This window comes from Pelodiscus sinensis, chromosome 9 (assembly GCF_052426305.1).
Source record: "Pelodiscus sinensis isolate ZL-2025 chromosome 9, ASM5242630v1, whole genome shotgun sequence".
Taxonomy (NCBI): domain Eukaryota; kingdom Metazoa; phylum Chordata; order Testudines; family Trionychidae; genus Pelodiscus; species Pelodiscus sinensis.
This window is the reverse complement of record NC_143060.1, coordinates 19,192,421-19,217,667: the sequence shown is the minus strand read 5'-3', so window position 1 is coordinate 19,217,667 and position 25,247 is coordinate 19,192,421. Positions and strand designations below refer to the sequence as shown.

The 25,247-nt window shown below is 43.1% G+C and overlaps 1 protein-coding gene across 2 annotated transcripts in view; it reads right to left on the bottom strand.

Moving 5' to 3' along the window:
* Positions 1–5,751: 5,751 nt before the first annotated feature.
* Positions 5,752–25,247, bottom strand: part of PGM1 (phosphoglucomutase 1) — a 29,587-nt gene continuing 10,091 nt past the window's right edge. Inside the window, exons 1-11 of one of the 2 annotated variants that reach the window (XM_006125038.5) lie at positions 24,333–25,116; positions 20,891–21,053; positions 20,532–20,678; positions 18,131–18,256; positions 15,686–15,876; positions 14,831–14,985; positions 14,013–14,128; positions 9,297–9,432; positions 8,290–8,473; positions 6,408–6,542; positions 5,752–6,016 (exon numbers count right to left, since the gene is read on the bottom strand). In XM_006125038.5, the coding sequence (XP_006125100.2) occupies positions 5,927–6,016; positions 6,408–6,542; positions 8,290–8,473; positions 9,297–9,432; positions 14,013–14,128; positions 14,831–14,985; positions 15,686–15,876; positions 18,131–18,256; positions 20,532–20,678; positions 20,891–21,053; positions 24,333–24,590 (1,701 nt within the window). In that variant the 5' untranslated portion in view covers positions 24,591–25,116 and the 3' untranslated portion in view covers positions 5,752–5,926. Of the gene's footprint in view, positions 6,017–6,407; positions 6,543–8,289; positions 8,474–9,296; positions 9,433–14,012; positions 14,129–14,830; positions 14,986–15,685; positions 15,877–18,130; positions 18,257–20,531; positions 20,679–20,890; positions 21,054–24,332; positions 25,117–25,247 lie in introns of those variants that run through there. The other variant, XM_006125039.5, reaches the window with a different exon arrangement.

Here is a 25,247-nt window from a genome sequence, read left to right as displayed (position 1 = left end):
CTGCAGTGTGCTAGGACTCTGAACCTGGCACCGTACTTGGATGCTTCCTAAGAGGCTAAATGGTATCCCAACATGTTGAAGATAACTATTTGGGAGAAGTGCTGACTAGGTATCAGGTTGGCTAGCTCTGCCTCCCCTATCAGCTTTCTAAGCTGGTTGTGGTGGGCTCCTCTTACTTTCATAGACAGAAACCAGAGGAATCTCCTCAGTCTTGTCAGTTTTCATCCACTTCAGAGTCCCATAGCAGTTTTTAAAAAGAATTTCCAGTGTGTGTGTAATACCACACTTCCACCTAGATCAGCAGCAGGAATTGAACCTGGAATCTCAGAATCGTAAAACAAACTTCTAGAACACGAGCTAGGGGATCCAGCTGAGGCAGTCACAGGCTCATCAACTTCTGTATATGGCCGAGCCATCACTAGAAAGGGCAGAACACCATCCTGTACGTGGTAGGTTACATGAGCATATTAGTCACAGGTAGAAAAGCACTCCAAGCCACCCCCAAGCATTTTCAACTTAATGGCTTCAAAAATATGATAACCAATGGTGTTATTGGTATAAAAAATGTTATTCTTTCAGCTATCTTATCACGACAATACAATTTCAAGATCAGGGTGTAACATTCTTCTTAAAAAACCAAGCCTATTACGATTTTAAATTTAAAAAAAGCACTGAAGAGTAATAATAGTTCACAGGGCTGTCCTTTGTATTTATGGGGCCCTGAGCAGTACTATTAAACTGGGACCCCCTACGCCCAATAGCAGCCCTGTGAGGTGATGACTTTGTACAGATGTGGTTTTATACTCTTCAGCAACACACTAATGAAATATTTTTAAAGCAATTTTTCAACTAAGGTCCTGTTGACTAACACAGTAAATTCAGAAACTGACACGCTATACCTGAGGTTGGCAAATGCCTGTTCAGTGGTTTCATTACCACTTGAACAGCTTTCACAGGTTCAATGTGTGGCTAATGGGCCTGACAGGCTTTTTCACTTTTAAGTTAACTAGATCCTCTCCAGAGGAAGCCGAGTCACAGAACAGGGAGAAGAGGAAGAAGATGGATGGACATTAAGACCCAGTGGTGCCCAAATTTTTTAGGTGCTCTATGCAGCTGTGTATTCTGCATATGGGTAAATATGGCCCAGCCAGTCCTTTTCACTTCAATATCCTCTCGTGCTTGCTATTAGCATTGTGTGCAGGGGGTTTTATATGGCAGAACACATCAAACTGTATACATATTCTTTATTAAAAAAAACCCACACAACCAAACTTACCAGAAGGAGAACAGAACTGCTGAACTATTTGTATAGTGGGACTGTTGAGAGCCACTGAAGCAAACTAAATCTGCATATAATGGAAACACACCCTCAGTTCCAGCTCCTGTTGGGACGAAAAGGTGTACCCAACAACAATACAAGTCATTTCACTCGTGAGATCCTGTCTCCGTGCCATGACAAAGCATGCCAGAACAGTGTCATTTTTAAAGCTCACAAAACTATTTTGAAATAACTCCCAAAATAACTATTTCGAAATAGCGCACCTGCAGTAGGTGCCATTGAAATAGCGCAGAATTATTTTGAAATAGCTTACCCACACTCATTGGAGCTTGAATTGCATTGAAAGCCCCCTGGAAGCACTCTGGGCAGGGCATCCGGAGAGCACTCACTTTCTGGAGCAGCAGCTAGCTGAGACTTGTGCTTAAAGGGGCTCCTCTCTACACCCACATCTCACACGCCACTTCTCCATCGCCTGCTCCCTTGAGGGAGAGCACGCCGTGTGCTCTGGTTACCCTTGTGGATGCCACAGCACTTTCAACATGGAGCCAGAGCTGCTGCAAAGCAATGCCAGGCTCTAGGGCCTCCTGCTGCGCCTCACGGCACACTTGATCCACACTGCCCACTTTCTGCTTCTGTAAGTTGGCAGCCGCCATTTTGGCCACAGATGCCATTTGGAACTATAAAATAACAGGAATCCATCTTGTCTCTTCTTCCCCCTCCTTTTCCTGCAATTTCCACATGGTGGTGGGAAACCCTGGCAGTCACATGGGTATAATCTGCCTAATGACTGAAATCACATGGGCAGGGACTATACTGGTTACATCAAAATCTGCCCAACAACTGCAGATTTTATAGGGCCGCCTCTGGTGCAGCCTGGGGCAGCCCACGTGAGTGGTAGAGTGTTGCTGCTGTCTCTTAGGGTATGTCTACACTTGCACCCTAGTTTGGACTAGGGATGCAAATGCAGACATTCAAAATAGTCAATGAAACAGGGATTTAAATATCCCGCGCTTCGTTAGCATGATCTTGCCAGCACGTTACACCTATCAACAGCTGTTTCAAAAGTGAAAGTGTGCGCTGGGACGTGTTAGTTCGAACCCAACCCCTTGGTTCGAACTAACGTTACTCCTCAAAAAAAGGGGACGTCACTGGCTTTGCGGAAGGAGGGGCATTGATGGCACTCACATCCCCATCCTGGCCTCTGAGCACCGTGCCTCTGAATACATCAATAGAAACGGGTGCTTTTTGATGGTGCCACAAGCCCTCATGGAACATGAGAGCCAGTTCATGGACATTTACGTCAGGTGGTCGGGGAAGGTGCAAGACTCCCAGATCTTCCGGAACTCGGGTCTCTTTCACAGTATGCACGCCAGCACTTTTTTCCCTGACTGCACCATCAGGGTCTGGGACATTAACACGCCCACGTGCATCCTGGGTGATGCAGCCTACCCCTTGCTCCCCTGGCTGAAGAAGCCCTACACAGGCAGCCTGGACCTCACCAAAGAGAGCTTCAACACCAGGCTCAGCAGGTGCCGCATAGTGGTGGAGGGTGCCTCTGGCTGCCTCAGAAGAGGTTCAGGAATCTCCTCACCCACCTGGACCTCAGTGACTGATCGTCCCCCAGGTGGTGGTAACCTGCTGTGTGCTCCACTACATATATGAGAGCAAGGAGGAGACTTTCCTGCCACGGTGGAGGGCAGAGGCCACGCGGCTGGCCAGGGCTCATGAGCAGCTGGGCACTGCTGCCATTTGACAAGTACATCAGGGGGCTGTGCTCATCCGGGAGACCTTGAGGCACCTGTGAGACTCTCCCCCAGGCCTCCCACAAGGGGCTTCTGCATTGCCCGTGTGCCTTTCCTCCCTTCCTCCTCCTCCTCACCCTCCCCCACCTGCAGACCAAGTAAAAAAGCCTTTTTGTTTGAAAAAACAACTGTAATTTCTTATTAGGGGAATATACAACAGGGAAGGGACTGAGGAAAGAACCTGGAATGGAGGAAGAGGGGACGAGGAGGAGAACTCAGGGATGGGGCTGGAACTGGCGCTTTTCTCAGGAGGCTTTGGCTGCCCAAGAGTTCCCACGGCCACATATTTGCAGCCCCTGAGGGGGCCAGGAGGAGAGGCCCAGGGAGCAGGTGTGGGTGCTGGGAGTTGGGGGGCAGGTGCAAGGAGTTGGACAGGGATTTGGGGGGTGGGGAGGTGGCTGGTGGACTGCTCCATACACATGACCATGCACTCATGTTATAGAGAAACATGTGGCCTTGTGCTGGTGTGCCAGGTACTCCAACATGGTCTTCCTCAGCCCAGTGCTCCTTGCCGTCCTTGTTGAAGCTCCAGCTGAGGGGACGGAGGCTGTCTAGGTGTTTCCGCATCAGGTCCTTGTGGGTTCACCCCTGCCTGCAGGTCTCACAGGGTTGGAAGATGGTGCAGGAGGCGGTGGATTTGCCACGTTGGCAGCTGGCCCAGCTATGAAGACAAGTGACAAGGGCAGTCATCCCAGGAGGATGTTAAGGACTAGTCGACTATCCGATAAGCATTTGCTTATCGGATAGTTGAGTTGACTAGTTGATTTCCCCCCCCCCCCCCCACCCGCTGCCTCTATCAGCTAGAGGCACCAAAGGGGGGGGGAGAGACGAGAGGGTACTTCAAAGCAGCAGCACCGAGGCAGAGTTCCAAAGTGGCATGGGAAGGTGCCGGCCAGCCCTGTAGCCTGCAGGTGTGAGTAGAGGACGGGGCGGCTTGGCTTCCTTCCGTGTCCTGCACTTGCCAGGTCCTGCACTAGTGGCATCCCACAGAGAGAGAACTTCTATCTCTTCCTGCTGGAGGATTGGGGGGTGTTGGGAGAGGTGTGTCTGAGCGGCAGACACTGCTTGCCGAAGACAGTGGTATTGGGGTCCCTTCCTATTCCTCCCCGCAGCAGGTTCCCATGCAGATCAGTCTCCTGTGCATCGCTGCACTTGACCGGGAGCAGATGCTGCTCGAGCATGCAGGCATGACCCGTGCCATGTACAGCACTGCTGTGTGGTTCCATGACCCCAACCTCCTTAGGGGTGGCTTGTTGTGGGAAGGTGTCCCACCACAGAGGTCAGAGAAAGGCAGTCTGTCCAGGAACCTTGTGTGAAGGAGTGAGGGGTTCCTGTGTGAGAGCATTATGAAGCTAAGTGCTCTAGATTAGTGTTTCACGTGCACAGACTTATGTGAGCCCCAGGCTGAGAAGGCCTGCCCCTGCATGTATATAGGGAAAGTGACAGAACTCACTTACAGTGCCTTTCCCAGGTTCGTCCAAGCCCTGGGAGACATCCTGGGAGGAGGCATGGCTCCCGGCAGATGATGACCTTCTGGCTCTCAGGCATGGTGTCCAGGCTGGCCTGCTCCTCCTCCTCCTCCATAACCCCGCCCTCGTGAAGGTTGACAATGGGCGTGTCCTGTCCGGAGTCAACAATGAGGGTGGCGGGAGGTGACCAGCCCTCCCTCCCAGGATGGCATCCAGCTGCTTGTAGTAGCGGCACATGTGTGGTGCTGCCCCAGAGAGGGAACTTTCCTCCCTGGTCTTTGCGTAGGCCTGCCAGTGTTCTTTTATTTTCATCTGCACCTGGTCCAGGGTGCGGCTGTGCCCCTTCTGGGCCAGGCTGACAGCCATCGACTTCAGCGTTTCGCCTCTTTGTACAGAGATTTTGGATGTTGGTCTCCTTTCCCCAGACCTCAATGAGATCCAGATTTTTCACACCAGTCCAGGCTGGTGCCCTCTTTTGCCCCTGCCCAGGAGCATCAGAGGTGGCTGAAGGTATGCTGGCTTACGTGGGCAAGCACAGAGGTGGGCTGGGGTCTGCCATGGCTCCACAAAAGGAGGGTACTATGTGGCACAGGGCTGGCAGGGTTGGTGTGGTGCCACAAGCCCTTTCCCTTCTGCCTGTAGCTTTAAACTCTGAAGGAGAAGGGGAGCATTGGTGGTGGTCAGAGTGGCCAAAAGGGTAGCTGAGAGAGGCCTCTGGAGGGCAATTATTTTGAAATAACAGCTGAGCATCCACACGAACGCTATTTTGAAATAACAGTTTTGAAGTGTTATTCCTCTTCACAAGCATTATTACTCTGAAAGAACAAGCCTGTTATTTTGAAATAAGGGGAGTTACCCAGTGTGGACATACCCTTAGCGTGTAACATGTAAAAGACCTTTAGAGATCACTCCTCTCTAGTGCGCTTTGTTGGAGCCATGTAGACAAGCCTGGATGCATAAAATGTAAAAGAAATTAATATATAATCAAGAAAAGATATTGGCACTGTCATGAGACAGAACAGAAGGCCAGTCTCACAGAAGAGTGTAGCTTCGTTGTGATCTTCACAACCCTTTTGGTTTTAGCAAGAGAAAAAAAATGACTTATGCCAAATCTTAACGGCTATGCTAAATGAGGGTTACAGCCAAAACATAACAGTGCCACATGACGTAAATAGGTAATACATTAGTATACACAGTGGAATAAGGTTTTTGGTTTATTAATAACATCTACCCTTTTATCGGTACATTTAAATAAAGTTAACATTGCTTTTAGGGACACATTTGACACACAGGAGGACTGGACGATTTTGTTGGGCTCATTCAGCATAGCCAGCCATTTCCGAATTGCGTGTAGTTAACATTAGGTCCTAGTCTTTCTATGTGATGACTGTGGGGCCAGTGCGGACAGTTCTTTCATGGAGCTGTGAAAGCTTCAGTGCAATACCAACGAGAGGCGCCAACATGACCTGCCAAAAGCACAAAAACAGATCAAAATCACTGACCAATGGCAAGTTACAACCAGAGCAATTAGAAGTCATGCTCTAATGGCTTGTTGGCCTGAGTCACTAAAATACATGACTACGCATTCACCACTGATCGGAGTACTATTATTTCAACGTTACGGAAAGGTAGCTGCTATACAATCAAGACCAACAGTGAATTCTGCCATGGAGAGGAAGGTAGATGTAGTAACTCTATGGAACTTTACAGGTCTCTTCTACAGAGAGATTTAATTAACTGCAACACCTGCTTCTGAAATAGCAGGCTCTCCAAGTCACACTCCCCTCAAAGAAAAGAAGGGAACTTTTTGGAAAGGGCAGAACAGAGTGGTACCAAGTGTCTGGATACGACAGTTACCTGTGGATCTTCATATATTTTTGGAGCATCTTTCTCATAGCTATCAATGTACAGTCGCACAGTTGCTCCAGCACTGCCTGTACCACTTAGTCTGAAGATGATGCGAGAACCATCAGTGAAGATGAGCCTTAAACCCTAGTAAGTGCAGATCAGGAAAACAAAATTAATACGCTCTCATTTATCTGCCTCGTCAACTAGCAGCTGCATTTTCCAGCACACCTGTCATGTCATTTCCACGGTCTTTCTTAATCAGAGGGCAACAGAAGTTGCAAATAGCAACATTTGTTCCCCCTGCTACGGCTGACCAGGTGTGACCTGAGCCACTCTTGACTATTTCCTAGATCATGTCAGCTTTTGAATCCAAGGCATCAAGTTGCTGGCTTGGGAAGAGATCTGCTCTGATTCTCTGCATACCAGCCTGTCATGCTACCACTGCACTTCCGGGCAGGCTCCATTTAAAGAAAATAATTCAATCCTTTTACAAGCAATGTAACAAGTCTGGGGCATCTGTCTATTATTCCTTTCCAATTAATATGCCCCTCTGCACAGTATGCTGTGAAACAGGCCCATCTCCAGGACAATTTGATTTAAATAGCTGGCATAGTGCTGGGTAACTCATCTTGTCTATATTCAACAGCTCCTTGATTTTCAAATGCTGGAATAAGGATTCCAGCTCTCTGACAACTGTGGCCACACTGCCCGAGTTCTAGAAGCTGCCAACAAAGCCAGGCAACAGAGTAACAGGATCAGGTTATAAAACAAACTCATGTGCCTTTTGAAATCACTAACCTATCACTAAGATTATGGGCTTGAGCCATGCTTCCAGGGGAGCTGACAGACTTGCCGGGCCCCTGACTCCATACTCCTGGAAGGGGCAAGGCCGCAGCCATTCCCTTCCCCTGCCCCTCGCAGTCCTCAGTTGCCCAGAGTGCACTGCCCGGCACTGAGGTGACGATTTAAAGGGCTGGGGCTCCAGCTGCAGTAGCAGCAGCAGCAGGGAGCCCCAGACCTTTTTGAATCACTGGGCCCTGGGGCAACTTCCCTTCTCCTCCCTCCTTCCCTCCCCCCTCCGCCATCAGCAGGCTTGCATGTTTCATCTTGCTTGTGTCACCATTTCTGTGCAAACCAACCCCAAACCCAGCTAATCTATCCACCAAAGGGTCTCCCCTGCACAGAAAAATCCTTAGGTAGAGCAAAGTCACCATCACAGCTCTTATACCACCTTCCGTCGAGCTGGCAGCACGGGGTCAGGCCAGAATAGGCCACCCCTGCACCATGGCGATCCTTAACTGCCCTAACAATGGGTTGGGGCAACTGCCAGGTGGGCCGGGTTAGAACAGCCTTCAGGGCCTCACCTCCTTCGGTCCCTTCTCAGCAGCACCAACCAGAGGCCAGGATCTGGCCCATAGCCATAAAACACAAGTAACTAAGGGGGAGGGGAGCTGCAGGGGGTAGCCAAGTTAGTCTGTATAGGATAAATTTAAAACTAATAAATAGTCTATAACAGTGTTTCTTAAACTGTGCCATGAGGCAGTCGGAGATGTGCCACGGAGAACAATTCCCCAACCCCCGCCCCCGACTTTCTTTATTTTCCTCTCCCCCTCAACAAAAAATCCTTGGTGTTCTTCATTAAAAAAAAAATATTGTTTGGTGTTCCTCGGTCCTAAAAAGTTTAAGAAACACTGGTCTATAAAGTGCTACCAAACCGTTTGTTATTTTTTAAGTTTAAGGGGGGAGGGAGGTTTTTAACAGAGGGATAAAGCCATTGGCACAAAGCTAAGAATGACCTTGTTGAAATTGTAACTGGAAATACTTAGTCAAAACCACACTTTCCGCCAATAACTTGCAGTGCTGTTTCTGAGGACTAGTTTCCTAGTCTCACCTGGTTTCTGGAGATGCTTCCATCCACAGGATCGCTGTACTCAAAGTTATCGGCTTTCTCAACAGTGTAAACTTTATCACCAGCTGATAGCTGCTTCCCCACAAAGGAACGGTCAAACATTACGGTTTCTAGATCTTTCATCATTTTGTTTGCTGCATCTGCATCCACCTCTTCGTAGTCATACCTAGAACCAGCCATGGTAGAATGAAAAGTTAGGGAGGCTCTACATTAGTGACAAACAATGTTTTGGGAGCAACCACTTTAAAAATAAGCTTGTTTGTTCCTTATAAATTGTCTTTGAAGTTCCAGGCACCCAAGAGCTCTGCAGGTGGTTAAGCAAAACCCCCAAAGAGTAACAAAGAAATATGCGAGAGTGGGTGAATTTAGCAATACAGAAGTGAAACACAGAACAGCACTGGCTTAAGGTATATTATTTATTTGTATCTCACTACTGCCAGAGGCCCCTGCACTAGGAACAAGATGTGCTAGAAGCTGCATACCCCATACTGTAAAATAACACTTTTTATCACTGAAAAGCTTATAAATTAACTTGCATTTATGGTCTCAACACAGATGCTGTTATAATAGAAGATAAAAATCCTATATATCAATACACAAATGATTATATTAAAACATAAAAGCTTCAATTTAAACTGGACATAATGCAGAATTCAGAATAATAATCCAGCATTTTAAATTTACCCAAAGATGTTTTAATATACATGCACATGTGGCATGTAAAACTGAAAGGCTGAGACATTTACCATGCCCTAGAAATAACAAAGGTGAGTTAAAACAGAGAAACCATTCTAGATGTCAATGTTCTCTTGGTGTAAGTTACACACTTCACATTGTTTTGGAGAAGTTTTCAGTATTTAGCAGTTTGGGCACTTGCCCCATTTTAGCACTTTCTCCTTTCTGTCCCAAGGCCAGGGACTGGGTATATTTCATTCTCCACAAAGGACTGTGCTTCATCATTGTGAACCATCACCTGGCTCTTCCCTCACCTGGTGAAGAAGTTCCGCCCATATTTCTGCCAGTGATCTTTCAGGATATCCTCCACACTCTGTTTGCGGGTGGCTATTATAGACAGCCAGGCCAGGACAGCCCACAGCCCGTCCTTTTCACGGATATGATCAGAGCCTGCAATCGGCAAAAGCACAAACAAGTGGAACAATTTCCTTGACTTGAGAGTTTGTGTTTAAGCTCCCTTCCATCAAGCTGCCAACTACACATATGTAAACCAACATACTGGACCAGTTTTAACAACCACATCCTCCAGAGCTCATCTGTTTTTAACTATCATTTAAATACATGAAAACAAATTAATTCCCCTGAAAATATGGATGTAAACATTGTCCACAATAGTTAACCTGTTACACGATGTTTAACTGGTTAACCACTGCTGCAGCCACGGAGACTACTCCGGTCTCAGCATGGTAGCATGGGCTGATCGCTGCTGGGCCCATCGTGGCCACAGGCAGGGTCCAGCCTACAGTACTAGTTAACCAATTACCAGTAAGCCTCCCGCTTACTATGTAACCAGTTAAACTCTTACATCCCTACCAAAACCATGCACACATTTAGGTGACGTTGTATGGTGTGTCTTCTATAAAGGAGGTCTGATTACAGATCCCAGTAGTCCCTTCTAGCCTTTGGAATAGATGAACTAGCCATTTTAGGGGCAGATTTTTAAAAAACGGCCTACTAGGATTTTCAAAATTACTTACTGCATCTGAACACCTTTAAAACACCTAAAATCCCACAAGGTGCCTGAGTGCCTTTAAAACTCTGGCCCACAGTTCCTTATTTTTGCTCATAAGTAACTCCTTATGCACAGTGAAAGGGGCATAGAACTGAAAGAAGAAAACAAAAAATTTTTTTAGCTGACGATTACATAATAGTGGTTTTCAGGTATCTAAAAGGGTGTTGCAAGGAGGATGGAGAAAAATTGTTTTCCTTGATCTCTGAAGATAGGACAAGAAGCAAGGGGCTTAAACTGCAGAAAGGGAGGTTTAGGTTGGACATTAGGAAAAACTTCTTAACTGTCAGGGTGGTTAAACACTGGAATAAATTGCCTAGGGAGGTTGTGGAATCTCCATCACTGAAGATATTTAAGAGCAGTTGGATAGACATCTGTCAGAGATTATCTAGATGGTGCTTGGTCCTGCCGTGAGGGCAGGGGACTGGATTCCATAGTCTTTCAAGGTCCCTTCCAGTCCTAGTATTCTATGAAATTTGGGATGTACATTTGACCTCTTTAAACTAGGGATGTAAAATCCCATTTAATCAGTTAACCAATTAAACGCTATGAGTAACTGGTAAATCACTTAAATGTGGGCATGCTTCAATGGCCCCCCCACCTGTGGTGTAGAGGGCCCAGCAGTGCGTGCAGTGGGCTGCTCCAGCCAGGCCAGGCCGCTGGTTAATCATAACCAGTAAGGATCACCATGTGATGCTTACTGGTTAGCCCATTAACCATTCATATCCCTACTTTAAACAGCCGTCTCTTAGCTTCGGTCAGATCCATACAAGGCAATCAACACTTATTCTGGTGAGGGATCAAGAAAAATGACGAGCTCCGGCTCAGGGAGTTGAGCTTTGTCAGTTCAGAAATGATGGGAGAGTTACAAGAAATGACACATTGGAAGATGCCAGTCTAGTGGCTGTGCAGGAGGAAGGCTCACACATGTGGAGAAATCAGGTAAGGGCCTCACATCCCCTCTGGCTCCTTCAAGGTGGATATTTAGTTTCCATAATAAAAGAACTGGAGGACACCAAATTAAATGAACGTGTAGCAGGTTTAAAACTAATAAAAGAATGTTCTTCTTCACACAGCGTGTAGTCAACCTGTGGAACTCCTTGCCAGGCTGTGAAGGCTAGGACTATAACAGAGTTTAAAGAGAAGCTAGATAATTTCATGGAGGTCAGGTCCATAAAAGGCTAGTAGCCAGGGGATAGAAATGGTGTCCCTGGCCTCTGTTTGTCAGAGGCTGGAGAGGGATGGCAGGTGACAAATCGCTTGATCGTTGTCTTCGGTCCACCCCCTTGGGGCACCTGGTGCTGGCCACTGTCAGCAGACAGGCTACTGGGCTAGAAGGACCTTTGGTCTGACCCAGTACGGCCATTCTAATGTTCTTATGTTCTAAAAGGCCAGAGTGGCATGAAAGGGCTGTAAATACTTGGTTCCTTGGGGCATGCACTGGAGAAACAACCATATGGCTGACTTCAGAGGAGCCCATCACAAGCCCTGGCGGAGGTAACATGCTTGGAATTGGCTGCAGCACCGCAGAGATTCAGGAGGAGCTGCTACTTTGTGCCACTACCTGCGATGCCGTGCTAATGCTGCTATTCTTAGACACGTGCTAGCTCCATTTAAGGTACCGGTTTGGGTAAATAGGACGGAACTGCACCTCCCATGTAAGATGTAAATGTACCATTAGAAGCACAGACTCTCCTCCATCAAGTTTTGGAGACCACCTGAACACAGCAAAATCCTGCAAGAAACACTGAACAATGCCCTTTAACACAGAATGCTTGTTAGTGCAGGATGCATTGCAAATCTCATGTTTTTCCCGCTTCAGCATTTGTAAATAGGAAAATTGTACTGGTGGAGAATTGCTGGAGAACTGAATTGTCATTTGAACTGTCAGCTATCTGGTTTACCCCTGAGGTGTTATACTAAATTGCACTGCTGCACTTTACATCGTGGTATTATTCTGATGGCATTTTAGTTATTACAAGGGAGCATGGAGTATATAGACAGGTACCCTTTTTCAGCAGGTATACACATCCAAATAGAGATCCTATATAATGTACAGTATCCACTCATCCCTGGTATGAAGTGCTCAAGAAAGAAGTCTGAAATTCTGTCATTTTGCATTGAACAGAATTTTTAAGTGTGTCTCTAGATTTCCAAAGGTACAAGTTTGTTTCCATTTTACTGGGCTAGGATTGCCAAACGTAATGCACCCTGGGCAGCATACTCTGACTCGTATTCTGCCTGCTACTCTAGTAACTATGGTCAAGAGTATTTCTTTTCCCTTTTAATTCTTTGAAGTGAATGATGTGCTGGCAATCCTGGACACACTCCCTCTTTCCAGCCACCAAGCAGATACAACAGAGGCAGTGTTAGTGCAACCCATGTGATCCTGCCTTCTGTATCAGCCCTGCCAGAATGTCCATCTGCAGGGAGGGGAGGGCTCCCCAGCCTCTGAGTCACAAAATTCTAAACCTTTCCCTCTCTTGCCGGCTCTCACAGGATGCCAGTCATAGCAGGGTGCATGTTTTCCTGAATGGGATGGAAACCACCTAGCCATTTCACCTGGGGCATCCGACGGCAAGGATTTTAGGACACTACTCATCCCACACCACTTGAAAATCGCTGATCTGGAGACATCCCAGAGCCCCGCAACTCCCTATGCCATCCAGTTCTTTTCCTTTCTAGTTATAGGCATTTACTTCAGTTCTGGTGCTCTCTCATACACTACCCACATGCTTGGGCATATGCATATAGGTAGGTACCCAGGGCAAGGACTGAAAACATAATGAAAATCTCATGATAATCACCAAGATTTTTTGCACCATTTACAAAGATGTTTGGATTTTTCCAAACTTGTCATCCTTCCTCTCATCCCCCCTCTAACAACATTAGCCCCCCTCTAACAACATCACTAATACAGACAGGCCCAGCACTGCAGCAAATATCCTTCAAGGCTCATCTATGATGCAGCTTGTTCAACCACTAGAAGTCATAGCCAGATAACTGTGATGCTTTCACATCAGAGACTGATTACACATCAGACAAGCAGCTGCCACTGCACGTTCTGACCGTGTGCTTCTTATCATTAAGCACATGAGTCTATCCATCCTTACTTAGCCATGTCTTAGATGCTTTGCTAAGTGCTCTGCTGAATCAGGGCCAGAGATCTTTTATGTCCACCAATCAGATGCTGCTCTCCTGTATAGTAATGAAGACCACCATTCCCAGAGCATGGAGGAGGACTCAGATTTTGTGACACAGATGCAGAAGAACATACATAGACAGCCCTGAAACTTCTCTTGGAATCAAATACATTGCAGCACATCATTTTATGCAAAGAGAGTTTTATACATTTTAATTTCCCTGTGCGAATGGCAGTATTAAATCAGACGTGCACTGCCAATAGATTTATCAAGGTACTCGTTCTGTATCTCAAATCACCTTGCTTTGACAGTTCAAAGGCAAGTGTTAATTTAACCTTTATAAATCAAACCGTTTTTTTAGAACAGGAAAAGCAGGGTCCTATTAAGCTCGGAGATTTAATAGCAACCTGAAACCCCCTCTAATAAAACTGCATTTACCAAACCATATTTCTTCCCAGAAATGAAAACATTTAGAAGGTTTTCCTGGCCACCAAGAGTTGAAAAAATACATTTAGCAGTGCATTTAATCCCTACAGACCCAATGACAGGCTAGTAAAGGGGCCCTCAAACTTCCTGAATAGAACTTCCTGAGTTTCTGAAAGGAAAAACTAGCTTTTTCCTGACTCAGCTTACCAGGAAACCTTTACACTTGTGTATATTTTCATCAGTAATTCTTGTAAACATATTTTGGTTTTTTGATTTAGGAGACATTAACTCCCACACATGAAAGATAAATACCACTGCTCCAGAAAGAGCTAAGCTGCATTCAAACGCAAGGAACAACATCATCATTAATGAGATTAGAAACAAAAACTTACCAGTACCAAAACTTTCCTCTCCGCACAGAGACAGTTTGTTTGCATCCATCAAGTTTCCAAAGAACTTCCAGCCAGTTGGAGTTTCAAACAAAGCAATCTTTGTAGCTTTGGCCACCCTTCAAAGACAAGAAAGGTAAGTTATATCACAGCTGAATTATTAGCACACCCTTGCGAAATGCTGCAACAGTAACATAAGTTGTTATCAAGCATCTCATTTAACATAACAGTGAAGGCAATTCAGTCTGATGTTTTAAAAAATAACTACTCTTTGTATATTGTTCTATTGCTCTATTCTTGGAGAGGGAGAGGGAACTGGTTGGGAAGCATGGAAAAAGAAGAAAAAAATCCCCTAAAGGGAGTCAGTATCATTACCTCCATTTTACAGACAGGGAAATTGAGGCACAGGGAGGTGAAATGAATTACCCAAGGCCACTCAGCAGAGCTGGAAAAAGAACCTACTTCTCTCACGATCCATTCCAGTGCTGCCTTTCCTAGGGTCAATTGCGAAACTTATTTCGAAATAGAGCACTCTTCCTCTGACTACCCTTACTCCTCATACAATGAGGGTTACAGGAGGCAGAGTAAGAAGTCCTCCAGCTTGACAGTATTTCAACATTTTTTCAAAAAAAACTGCTTGCTGTATAGATGCGGACTAAGTTATTTCGAAGTAACGTTAGTTATTTAAATGATTCCCACTACAAATATTGTTTCGGGTATGTTATAATACTGTCCTGGTTGGAGGAGAGCACAATTCACCCACCAAGAAAGATTTAAAAATTGCATGAGTAATTGTCAGCCCCCCACACCCAGACTCCTACCTATCAATTGCTCCACTGGTAGGCATGCTGCGAGCGAAACCACGAACTCCAGTGTGCTGAAAGTAAGGAATACTGAAAATATTGGCAGCAATGACAGCAACGGAGTCCGAAGGGTTAACAAAGAACCCGTGCTTCCCTAGAATCATGTTCCGATCCTAACGAAGATGACAAAGGAGAACAATTCAGTTCTAGCTCCAACTGCATGCACAGAGGTGTCACAGTGAACATTTTTCAGGCACACCCTATAAAATCCATACAGCCTCACAGAGTTACTTTTCAGTGTGGAGTTTTGAATCATTAAACAGCATTGTATTCATCATGGTATTTTCATCAACATCTTGTTTTTCTCCTAACCTTTTAATGCTTGTTAAGTATAATCTGAACTTTGTAACTAATTATTGTCAGAGACAAACTAGAGCGTGCAATTTTTGTTCTGACATAACTATACAACAAGGTGTGTGTGTGTGGGGGGGGAATCCCTCCTTCTACTGTGTGGGTATCTAACTTTGGACATCAATGCAGTGCTCCTGCAACCCATTTTGGTCCCATTCTGTTTCCACTGAAATTAAAGGCAAAAATTCCATTCCCCATAGAAGCACCCTTATTGACTCTATCTAATCTTGGCATCTTTGCCTAACATGAGCGCGAGCTAGTATTTGCCAAGAATCACTAGCAAAGAACAACAGAATTCGCTTATGCCTAGGTTAAATCCAGTGCAGACTGTGCATCAGCGAATCCAACAATCATTATTCCAATTTCAGCACTTCCTTTTAAGGCTTGTGCCCTAGGGTTTATAGTAAGAACAACTAGACAGTAGGGCAGGGTGGTCTGTAAAATAGCTATGTGTTCATTTACCCCATCTCCATCGAAGGCAGCTCCAAAGTCATACTCTCCTGTCTTCATGGACTGCACCAAGTCAGCAGCATAGGTTAAGTTAGGGTCTGGATGGTGACCACCAAAGTCCTCTAGAGGTATGCAATTCACAGCAGAATTTGCAGGAGCTCCAAGCTCCTCACACAGGATCTTCTTTACATAGGGGCCCATAACTAGCAGAGCAAAGAAGCGGAAACCATTCAACATTTTATTTTTAAAATTAAGCTTCCACCAGTTGCACTTTCTTGTTCAAACCAGGGTTTGGCCCGATGCTGCTCATCTAGTAAGAAGATCTGTTTTAACACATGGGGAACTACTGCAATGGGTTTCTGACTGCACAGCAAAGCGTTCTCTGAGTGCTTAGGCCTGGTCCTGCAATGAGCTGCACCCCGTGATCAGGACCAAACCCACACAAGTTGTCCCAAAGTGTTCCAGGGTACTACTTATGTGTGTAATGTTAAATAGGAGTTTAAGTATTTTGTTGAACTAAGGCTAATGTGACAAGATCAAGAATTTAGTTACACAACGTATTAGTTACACTGCAGTAGTTCCTGGGTGTTTCCTGTTTCTCAAATGCTCAAACTGTATATATGTCACTGAAATAGCCTTGTGGAACACAAGAGAAAATGGCAAGGCTGGCCCTAAACATCTACTGCAGGATATTCTGTGTTTCATGCACTAGTAAGCAAGGCAATTAAAATAAAAAAGTTAGCATGGAATTTCCAAGGTAGCATTATTGTAGTATCAAAAAGATGGAAACAGGGTGCTAAGAATGCTCCACAGAATAAATTGTAGTGTAGCTCTAGGCACACAAGCCTTCTGAACATAGATTTATCTTTGTATAGTTAAGTCTAAAGGCTCCAATCCTGCAATCAGACCGGCATGGACAGATATTCTGTGGAGCGCCATTGACTTTAATGGTAACTTTACTAGTTTTAAAAGTCTGCCTGTATGGAGCTGGTTGCAGGATTGGGCTACACCCTGGTTTTGTTCTCAAGAAAATAAAACCTACTTTTTTAATGAGAGTGACACAGCTGAGCAGTGCAGCATTTCCACTAGCCTCCACTAAATTCCCCCTCACTCACTTCTTGATATCACAGTATTTTTATTATGTTAAATACTAAATCAGAGATAAAGTTAGAAAAAATAAACCTGAAAATTCAACTTGTCCCATGTCCCTTCTTAAATTTTTTCATTGCAGTTCGGAAGTAACCTTGCTATTAGGGGACATATTCTATTTGCCATAAGATTAGTAACAAGATTCTTCTGAAGTCTATCAGTGTCTAATATCATGACACCCTCTTTACAGCAGCAGCTGTCAGCTGTCAATACACCATCAACTGAGATTGGTCCAGGGACTATGAAGCTGATTCCACAGTTTTGACAGGCTTGAAGACTCCAGTTAGCTTTCTGCAGTCTATATTAAAACAGTAGAAAGTCACTATACTACGGACCAAATTTTGCAATTAGACCATATTGACTCAAGTAACATTAGGGAAGTAACATGAGTAACAAAGGGCCAAATTCAGTAGTGATGTAAGTTATGGCATAAATTTCATCTCAATAAGCAGGGGCAAGTTTTGCATAGGTGGAGGAAAGCCCCTTCTTTATTTTTCCCCGCCTTATACTTGCCTTTTGTTTGCCCTGCTGCTATTTGCCCTTCTTTCCCCGACCCCATGTGGAACATGTCCCATTTTGTTCTGCTAAGACTGCTAAGAGGCACGACAAACAAAAACATTTTTATCCCAGTATTCTGAGGTTATCAGCCAGCCACAGCACTGACCAAATCAGTTCTTTGTTTCTAATTCTTCCATTCAATATGCCAACAGAGGAAGGCAAAAAGACAACCTCATTAAATAAGACTTTCCCCCTATAATATACCTACAATAATATCTAGGTTCTTATGCGGACTTCATCACTGACATCTGAGCACCTTCCAACAGTGCATTATGCAATGTGACTAATATCTATCATGTGTGGTTTTCATCCTCTTCCCAAAGGGAGACTTGTTTGTATAGTTTTGTTTTTAAATGCACATGCTGTTGTTCTTGTTTATGTTAGAGAAGGCAAGCAAAGAAGCAAGTCTTATACTTGGTGTGGTTGGTGGCTCAGTATGCAAGAACCTCTCTAAAGCTACCTTCTCCCTTTTAGCCACCATTACAAATAAAATACTGAAAATTAGCATATGCAAGGTTGAGGTGGGAAAAGGAAAGTCAATTACATTTAGAATCCTAAGTCTCTTGGGTGCTTTTGAAAAAAGTTCCCACAAGCTCTGTCTGTAACAAATTAGGATTTCTAAAGACAATGCAATGCTTTTTTCAAACAGAAGAAAATATAACATAGCCAAAGAAAAAAAGGGAAAGTTAATTCTTAAACGAAAATTTCTCCCTCTAAGAAATAGCTAAAAAAAGAGCAATTATTGCATACCTCCATGCATAGCATCTATGCGAATCTTTAGGTGGTTTTGTCCTGAAAGCAGTTCTTTTAGCGCACTAAAATCAAAGATGTTCCTCAACATGTTTGCATAAGCTTCCACTGAGTCCACAATTTCAACTGCAGAAAAAAAAAAAGAATATACTGAGAGACTAGCAATGATTAAACGGATCAGATATGTTAAAAATCCTATTTAAAAAGGTGATTTTGCTACTTATGACTACATGATGACATTCCTCAGCACAAAGAGCTGCCATTCAAAATAAGGTCTTTGAACCTCCAATAGTATCAGTTCCTAATAAAGACAATGGGGTAACAGATCAGTTTACAGTCCTAATTTCTAGAAGATTTACAACATTACTACATGCAGCCATTCCCTACCGGTCTGCAGACTAATCAACAGAGCCAGAAACCTGAAAGTAAAAGTAGCTCCCTATACAACTTAATCTCTCTGTTCTTCATTCCAGAAGGTTAAATTCTGTTCTCAGTTACAATGAGGGTGGGACTTTCAAAAGCATTTACCAGAGTCAGACATACGACTTCCACTAAAAGTCAGTGGGAATCTGACACCTAACTCATTTGTATCTTTGAAAGAGTTGCCCCTGTGTAACTGAGAGCGGAATATGGTCCACCTATAGGAAATGTGGTGGAAAATATATTAATGTGAAGTCCCAGTGCGCTAACACTGGAGACTGAAGGAACTAGGAATTTTAATGGGTTCTTCTTTAAAAAAATATTTAAATAGTTTCTTTTTAACACACATAGTGTGTGAAATATGTGCAATTAAATCTGAAAAATTAAAAAAATGCAAGTCTGCAAAAAATTGTCTGATTTTACAAAAACCTGTACAGAGATAAAAAAATCAAACTAAAAAAACCTGAAAAAATTGTCAAAAAATTTAAACGCAAAATTTCCTATGTTTTGCTAACATTTTAAAGAGGTACTATTATACAGTAGCACAAAGGGAACAACAACATTCATGTTATCTTTAGTAGGGCCCAACAGTCTAATTTAAATTAAAATGAACTTTTTTTTTAAATCAACCAGGTGCAATACAAGAAAAGAGTGTCTGTTGGAGGACAAAGAGGTGATTCAATCAAGGTTCTATAAGTACCTATACAGGGAAAAGATATCAGATACTAGAGAATGCTTTAAGCTCACATACAAAGCCACAGGATTGAATAAGTAGAAGCCAGAAAAGTTCGAAGTGGAAAAAAGACCTTTTAAATTGCAATGATAGGCTGGGGTGCATCAAATGTCTTTATAAAAAGGTATGGGGATACATTTTCAGAAGTCACATTTTCAAAAACGGTGAGGATTCTGTGGCCCATAAGAGACTAACAGATTTATTAGGGTATGTTTTGTGGGTAAAACCCACCTCATCAGATGAATTGGAATGGAGTTAACAGAGGCATGGGTGTATATATATGTATGTAAGGACAAGAGAAAGAGGGCACTTGTGTAAATGAGGCAGATCAGGGTGGAAGTGGCTCATTCACAGCTATTGATATGGAAATGCGAAAAAGTGACAGACATTTAAGTCAGATTTTCAACAGTATTTAGACATGTAGGTGCTTTGGAAAAATCTTACCTGGCACTTAAATAATTCTGAAAATCTGTGTCGGCCGACGGTCAGGACAGTGTGTATGTGCTATACACCCGAGACTTCAACTGCTGGGACCGGGGTCCCTTGCAGTGGGCAACCTGGAGGAGGTTGACAGGCGCCCAATAGATTTACAGGGAGAGCTTATAACACCTAAGATTTCAGCTGCTAGAATTCGTACTTCCTTCGCAGCGGGCAGCCTTAGGGAAAGATTGAAAGGTGCCCCAGTGGATCTGCCACCTGGGAGTGACACAAATCCAAATGCCCAAGCTCTTCCTATAGTGTGTGTGCGCACCCGAGACTTCAACTGCTGGGACCGGGGTCCCTTGCAGCGGGCAACCTGGAGGAGGTTGACGGGCGCCCAATGAGTTTACACCAATCTTGCTTGCCCTCTGAGATGTCTGTATACATCTCAGAGGGCAAGCAAGATTGGTTTGACGGGGGGGGGGGTCTGTCTGGCTACAATCTGGTCCTGGGGAACCTAGTGTTCACTGGAAGTCAATGGGATGTAGTCTCCAAAGTGCTTATGTCACTTTTGAAAGTGGGACTTAGGGTTCTAACCCATTTAGGCGCCTCTGAAAATTTCACCCATCCATAAGTGGTTGTGCCAGATGAATCACTGGTTGAAATTCTGTTGTCTATGTTATGCAGGAGGCCAGACTAGCTGATCATGTCCCTTTTGGGCTTAAAATCTATTAAATGACCTTGCCAAATGAAAGCACCATCATGCTATATAATTGCCCCTTGACAGTAAAAATTACATTTATGCAAGGACAAATAGGTATCACTTGCCTGTAAACGGTTTAAACTTGTTCTCCAAGTCAAACTGCTGCTTTCCAATGGTACCAAGATCCACTTGCAGATCTGGACAGATAGCATACTCTTCAATAGTCTTGCTAATTTGGAAAATTTTATCAGTAATACCTTCAGGAGCAGGACCTACAAGTGAAAAAAAAAAGTTTTTAGAGTGTGCTGTAAGTATGCATTCTATGCGTACATCAGAAGACAAGGGGGTGAGAATGTTTCTCTTGGGGACTCTTATTTTACAGGGAAAGTAGATCACTTGTTTTGTTTAGTGAAATATACTGCTGACCAGCACTGACAGTATATTCACGGATGTAAGAAACGTTGGCTGTCAGGGAAAACTTTACCTCCATTGGAAATATTGAATTTAATGCCGAAGTCTCCATTTGGCCCACCAGGGTTGTGACTGGCTGTCAAAATGATGCCTCCAATGGCTTTGATTTTTCTAATAATGCAGGAGACAGCTGGTGTGGAAAGAATTCCATTCTGCCCAATCACTAAACGGCCAATCTAAAACCAAGATTTAAAACCAACCATCAAAAAAAGGTCACAATTTTAAAGACTGCTAGAGCATGAAAGTTAGACATGGCAACCTTACAGATGCAAATATTTATAGAACTCTCACCCAGTTGTATGTACCTTTTAAACTTAGAATTCTTTTTTATAGATATAATTTTGATAGATAATATCACTGTTTATTTTTAAGCATTTTTTCTATTTTCATAATGAAGTGAAATTATGGGGGGGAGGGTCAAACAATTATTTAGTGGCGATAGGTGTTGAGGTTCAAAAAGTTAAAGCTTTATAACTATTACAAATACAAATTTTCACCATCACACATCAAAATACACAAGGAAGATATCTTAAAAATCAAACTCTAATATGTTCTCAAGCTACTTTTTTGTTTGTTTGTTTAATTTACCTAGCTGGAAATTTTGACTATTGTTGACAATCTTTATTTCAGCCACTTGTTTTGTGTGCAGCAAAATCAACATTTACTGACAATTCCCAATAAAATCCTTATTCTTCCAAGCCTATTTTTAATTCACTCCCACCACATCCACACGAAGGAGTTACAGTGTAGCACTCTGCCTCACCGTTTAGTCTGCAGAGGGATGAATAGCTTGCATGCTTAGCAAGCTCCCTTGGGGTATGTGGACTTCGCAATAAAATGCCTATGGCTGGCCCATATCAGCTGACTTGGGCATCGGCTGTGGGGCTATAAAACTGCAGTGCAGATTCTACAACCCTCCTTCCCCAAGGGTCAGAAAGCCCAGGAACCAGACCAAGCCCAGATCTCTACACTTCATTGCCTGAGCCTCATGAGCCCGAGTCAGCATCAAGTGTTTTACTGCAGTGTAGACAGATCTTTAGGTTCTTAAACTCAGCAAGCCAAATCTGGAAACAACATATAAGGGAGAGCATAAGCTATGTATTGTTAAGTGTATGGGAGTCTAAGTCAGTCTAGAGAGTTTGCATTTGTGTGATATAAACATTGGAAGGGAGAGGGCTGAAAAAGGTATATAGATTCATCTCTGATTTTGGTCCAGTGATAAAATATTATCCATTCCCCATATAACCAAGCGGTTTCTGTGTGATCCCTAATGTGAAGGTTGTTTCTTTGTGCAAGGCTACTGTGTAACACTTTAACTTACTGAGTTTCTTGTTACAAGGGAACATAACATAGGAATCCCCTTTCCACGATACTCAGATTTGAATTTCAAATACCCCAGTTAAACTAGCCTTGTTGATAGACTAGTGTTGGATGGCAACGTTTTAAAGGAATACCACGCAATTCACATGTGTACCCCTGGTTATACAGAAAAATCTATAGGCTGCAAGTCCTTTATAATTAAAATAAATAAATAAAGGCTAGAGTCCAGCTCTTATTTGCCTCTTCACTGATAATACAGGTGGATGCTTTCTATGGCTGTTGAATAGCAAAGACTTGTTTTTTCAGTCAAGCTGGTGGCTCTCCCCACCACCAACCCCATCTTCAGTACATCTATCCAATAGGAACTATACAGTACACTAAATGCAGCCTTACCAATCCTTTACACCATGCCATAATTATGGCCTCTAAATATAGATGTCTTTATTTATACATGACAGGTTTCGTGAACTACTATCTTAGTCATTTTTTCTAATTAAATAAATCACATTTCAAGACAGAATATAAATTTACTAGGATACAAACTGCAGGGAGGTAGGGCTAGGGAGGAAGGGGGGGCAAGAAATTTTATTTGGAAATCCTTCTGATCACACATTCATAGAGATGACAGCACTCCTTATATCACACACTGATGGAATTGCCTTTTATATTTTTAAGATGAGCTATGGGTGCGTCATAATTTGACATTTGAAAATATTCTCAGAACTATATTTTATATTCTGGGGTTAGCATGAAGTTGATAAATGAACCAAGAGGCATTACTAACCACTGACAGACAAGACAATGTAAACACATTATTGAAAATATAAAAACTGCAATCAAGTCAAATTTAAGAAACACGCGTGAGCCATTTTACTGGAAATATAGAGCCAGATCCTCAGCTTCTGTAAATGGGTTTTGCTTCATCTTCATGGGAGAGGAGCTGAGATAGCAGCTTTATGCTTTATGAGACCTAGCATTTTATTAAAATAGTGAACAAACTACAAAGAAACTGGACATCAAAGGCAGTTGACATAATATTTATGATCCAAATAGTGGGTCTGATCATCACCTGATGTCAATTTGCATCCTACAGATCTTCTGTTTGTACCACGTTGATCTCAATGGAGCTACACTGATTTACAATCACAGATGATATGAACCGCTATTTCTAATTTTTATCCTTGAAATTATTTTGCTAATCCAGAAATCACGTGGAAAAACTGAACTCTACCTGTTTCCTATGAACTTCACTGCTATCAGATTAGTGGTTTGGCCACACAAATTCCCCATAGGCGATTTTAATATTAGTGGAAGCAGCTACTGTTATTTCCTCTCTACTTTAAAAATAAAATACAATCTTCAGTGGAATCTTTGCCTTTTTCTTAGAAAACCCTCATAACCAAAAATCCACAAAAACTGAAGTGAGACGCACTGCACTAAAAAAGTATTAGGACTTCCATTCTAATGCCAACATGTGGAATTTCACCACAACTGAAGTTCACTATAAAGGGGTCCAAATGTATTGCTAAAACACATGATATCCTTATTTACAAATGCGCTGATGGCATTCATGACGTAGCTGTATCTATTGAGAAATTGCAAATGCTGCATTTTGCCTTTTTCATTTGTTCAGCAGTTCAGATCATAATGAGACTGTTTTTGCAGAGCAAAGCAAAGTTATCACTGAAGACAAAAAGCCCATCTCTCTACCAATCATTTACTTCCAAACAATGGCATTGTGATCTGATGAAGGTAGTTACAAAATGCACAAATTCTAATAATTTGCTCTCAATCAATAACATGATCATTGATGAGAAACTAACAATATTTATTTTCATACTGATATTTCTACCACATTACTACCCAACTGCAATTGTATTTTCACCTCCCTTCAAAGCTAAATGGCAACATTACTCTTAAATTAAATTGGATGATTTCAATATCACTAAAAGTAATTTTCCATTAAAACGCTTAATGATGATCCATAATTCTTAGTAAACCAATATAATTTAAAAGGCAATGGGAAATTAGTTAATTACAACTTAGAACACCTCTTAATTACTATGACTTAAATTATACTTCTGATTATATCAGATATAGTACTAGGAATTGAATCATATGTACTATATACCAACCCCGTTGGCAGCAGCTATTTCAACTATCAGTTCTATTGCCAGTTTATTAAAATATCTCCCATCTCCTCCAACTACCATAGTAGATCCTTGTCGATCTCTTAGATCGATGGAAAAAAATACACTCTGGATAAAATTCTGCAGGTAGTTTGTCCTGGTCTCAAAATAACAGGTTTTCTTCCGTAATCCACTGGTTCCCGGTTTCTGGTCATAGTAGGGTACTGTTGGTAAAGTCAATATAAGCAGAGGACGGTCTTCCATATTTATTTTTCATGCAAATACATTTAAAATAAATTAGGGTGAAAATAAAATAAAACTCAATCTGGACACCAGCAATGGCACATCTACTAGTTAGAAGTTCAGTGAAGCAGTCCAGTCAAGTGCCCAAAAATAGCTCCTTGAACCTTGTGCTGAATGTGGTTTCGGTAACTGAAGAAGTTTTCTTGCACTTGTTCTGCAAGATCACTGTCAGAGAGAATACATACAATTCCACACTGCAATCCCTCGTGGAAATGGAAAGGAAAGGGAGATTTTTGTCTTCTCTGAGGTCTTCTGATTGTGCCAGCAGTGGTTCTGTGCTGTTGTTGTATTAACACTGCAGTAACCTAGTGTGTGATAATTCTGTCCAATTATTTGTTAGGATGGGGATGGCAAGAGATTCTGTTTAGTAGGTCAGTCCCTCAGTCAAAGGCATTGATTTGTTGCCAGGCTCTGCTCTCTAAGCCAATGCAGAGCTGGAATCGTTTTAGACAGACAAGCAGATTTATAAAGTTCTGCCAGGTCTCCAGTTGTGACTCCTACTGTCAGAGAGCCCTCCCTGGGAAGTGAATACTAAGAAGGTAAGTGTTCAGGAAACACGGCTGTACACAGCTGAAGTTATTTTGTGGAGACCAGCAAGTTAAAGGTCACTCTTAAAAT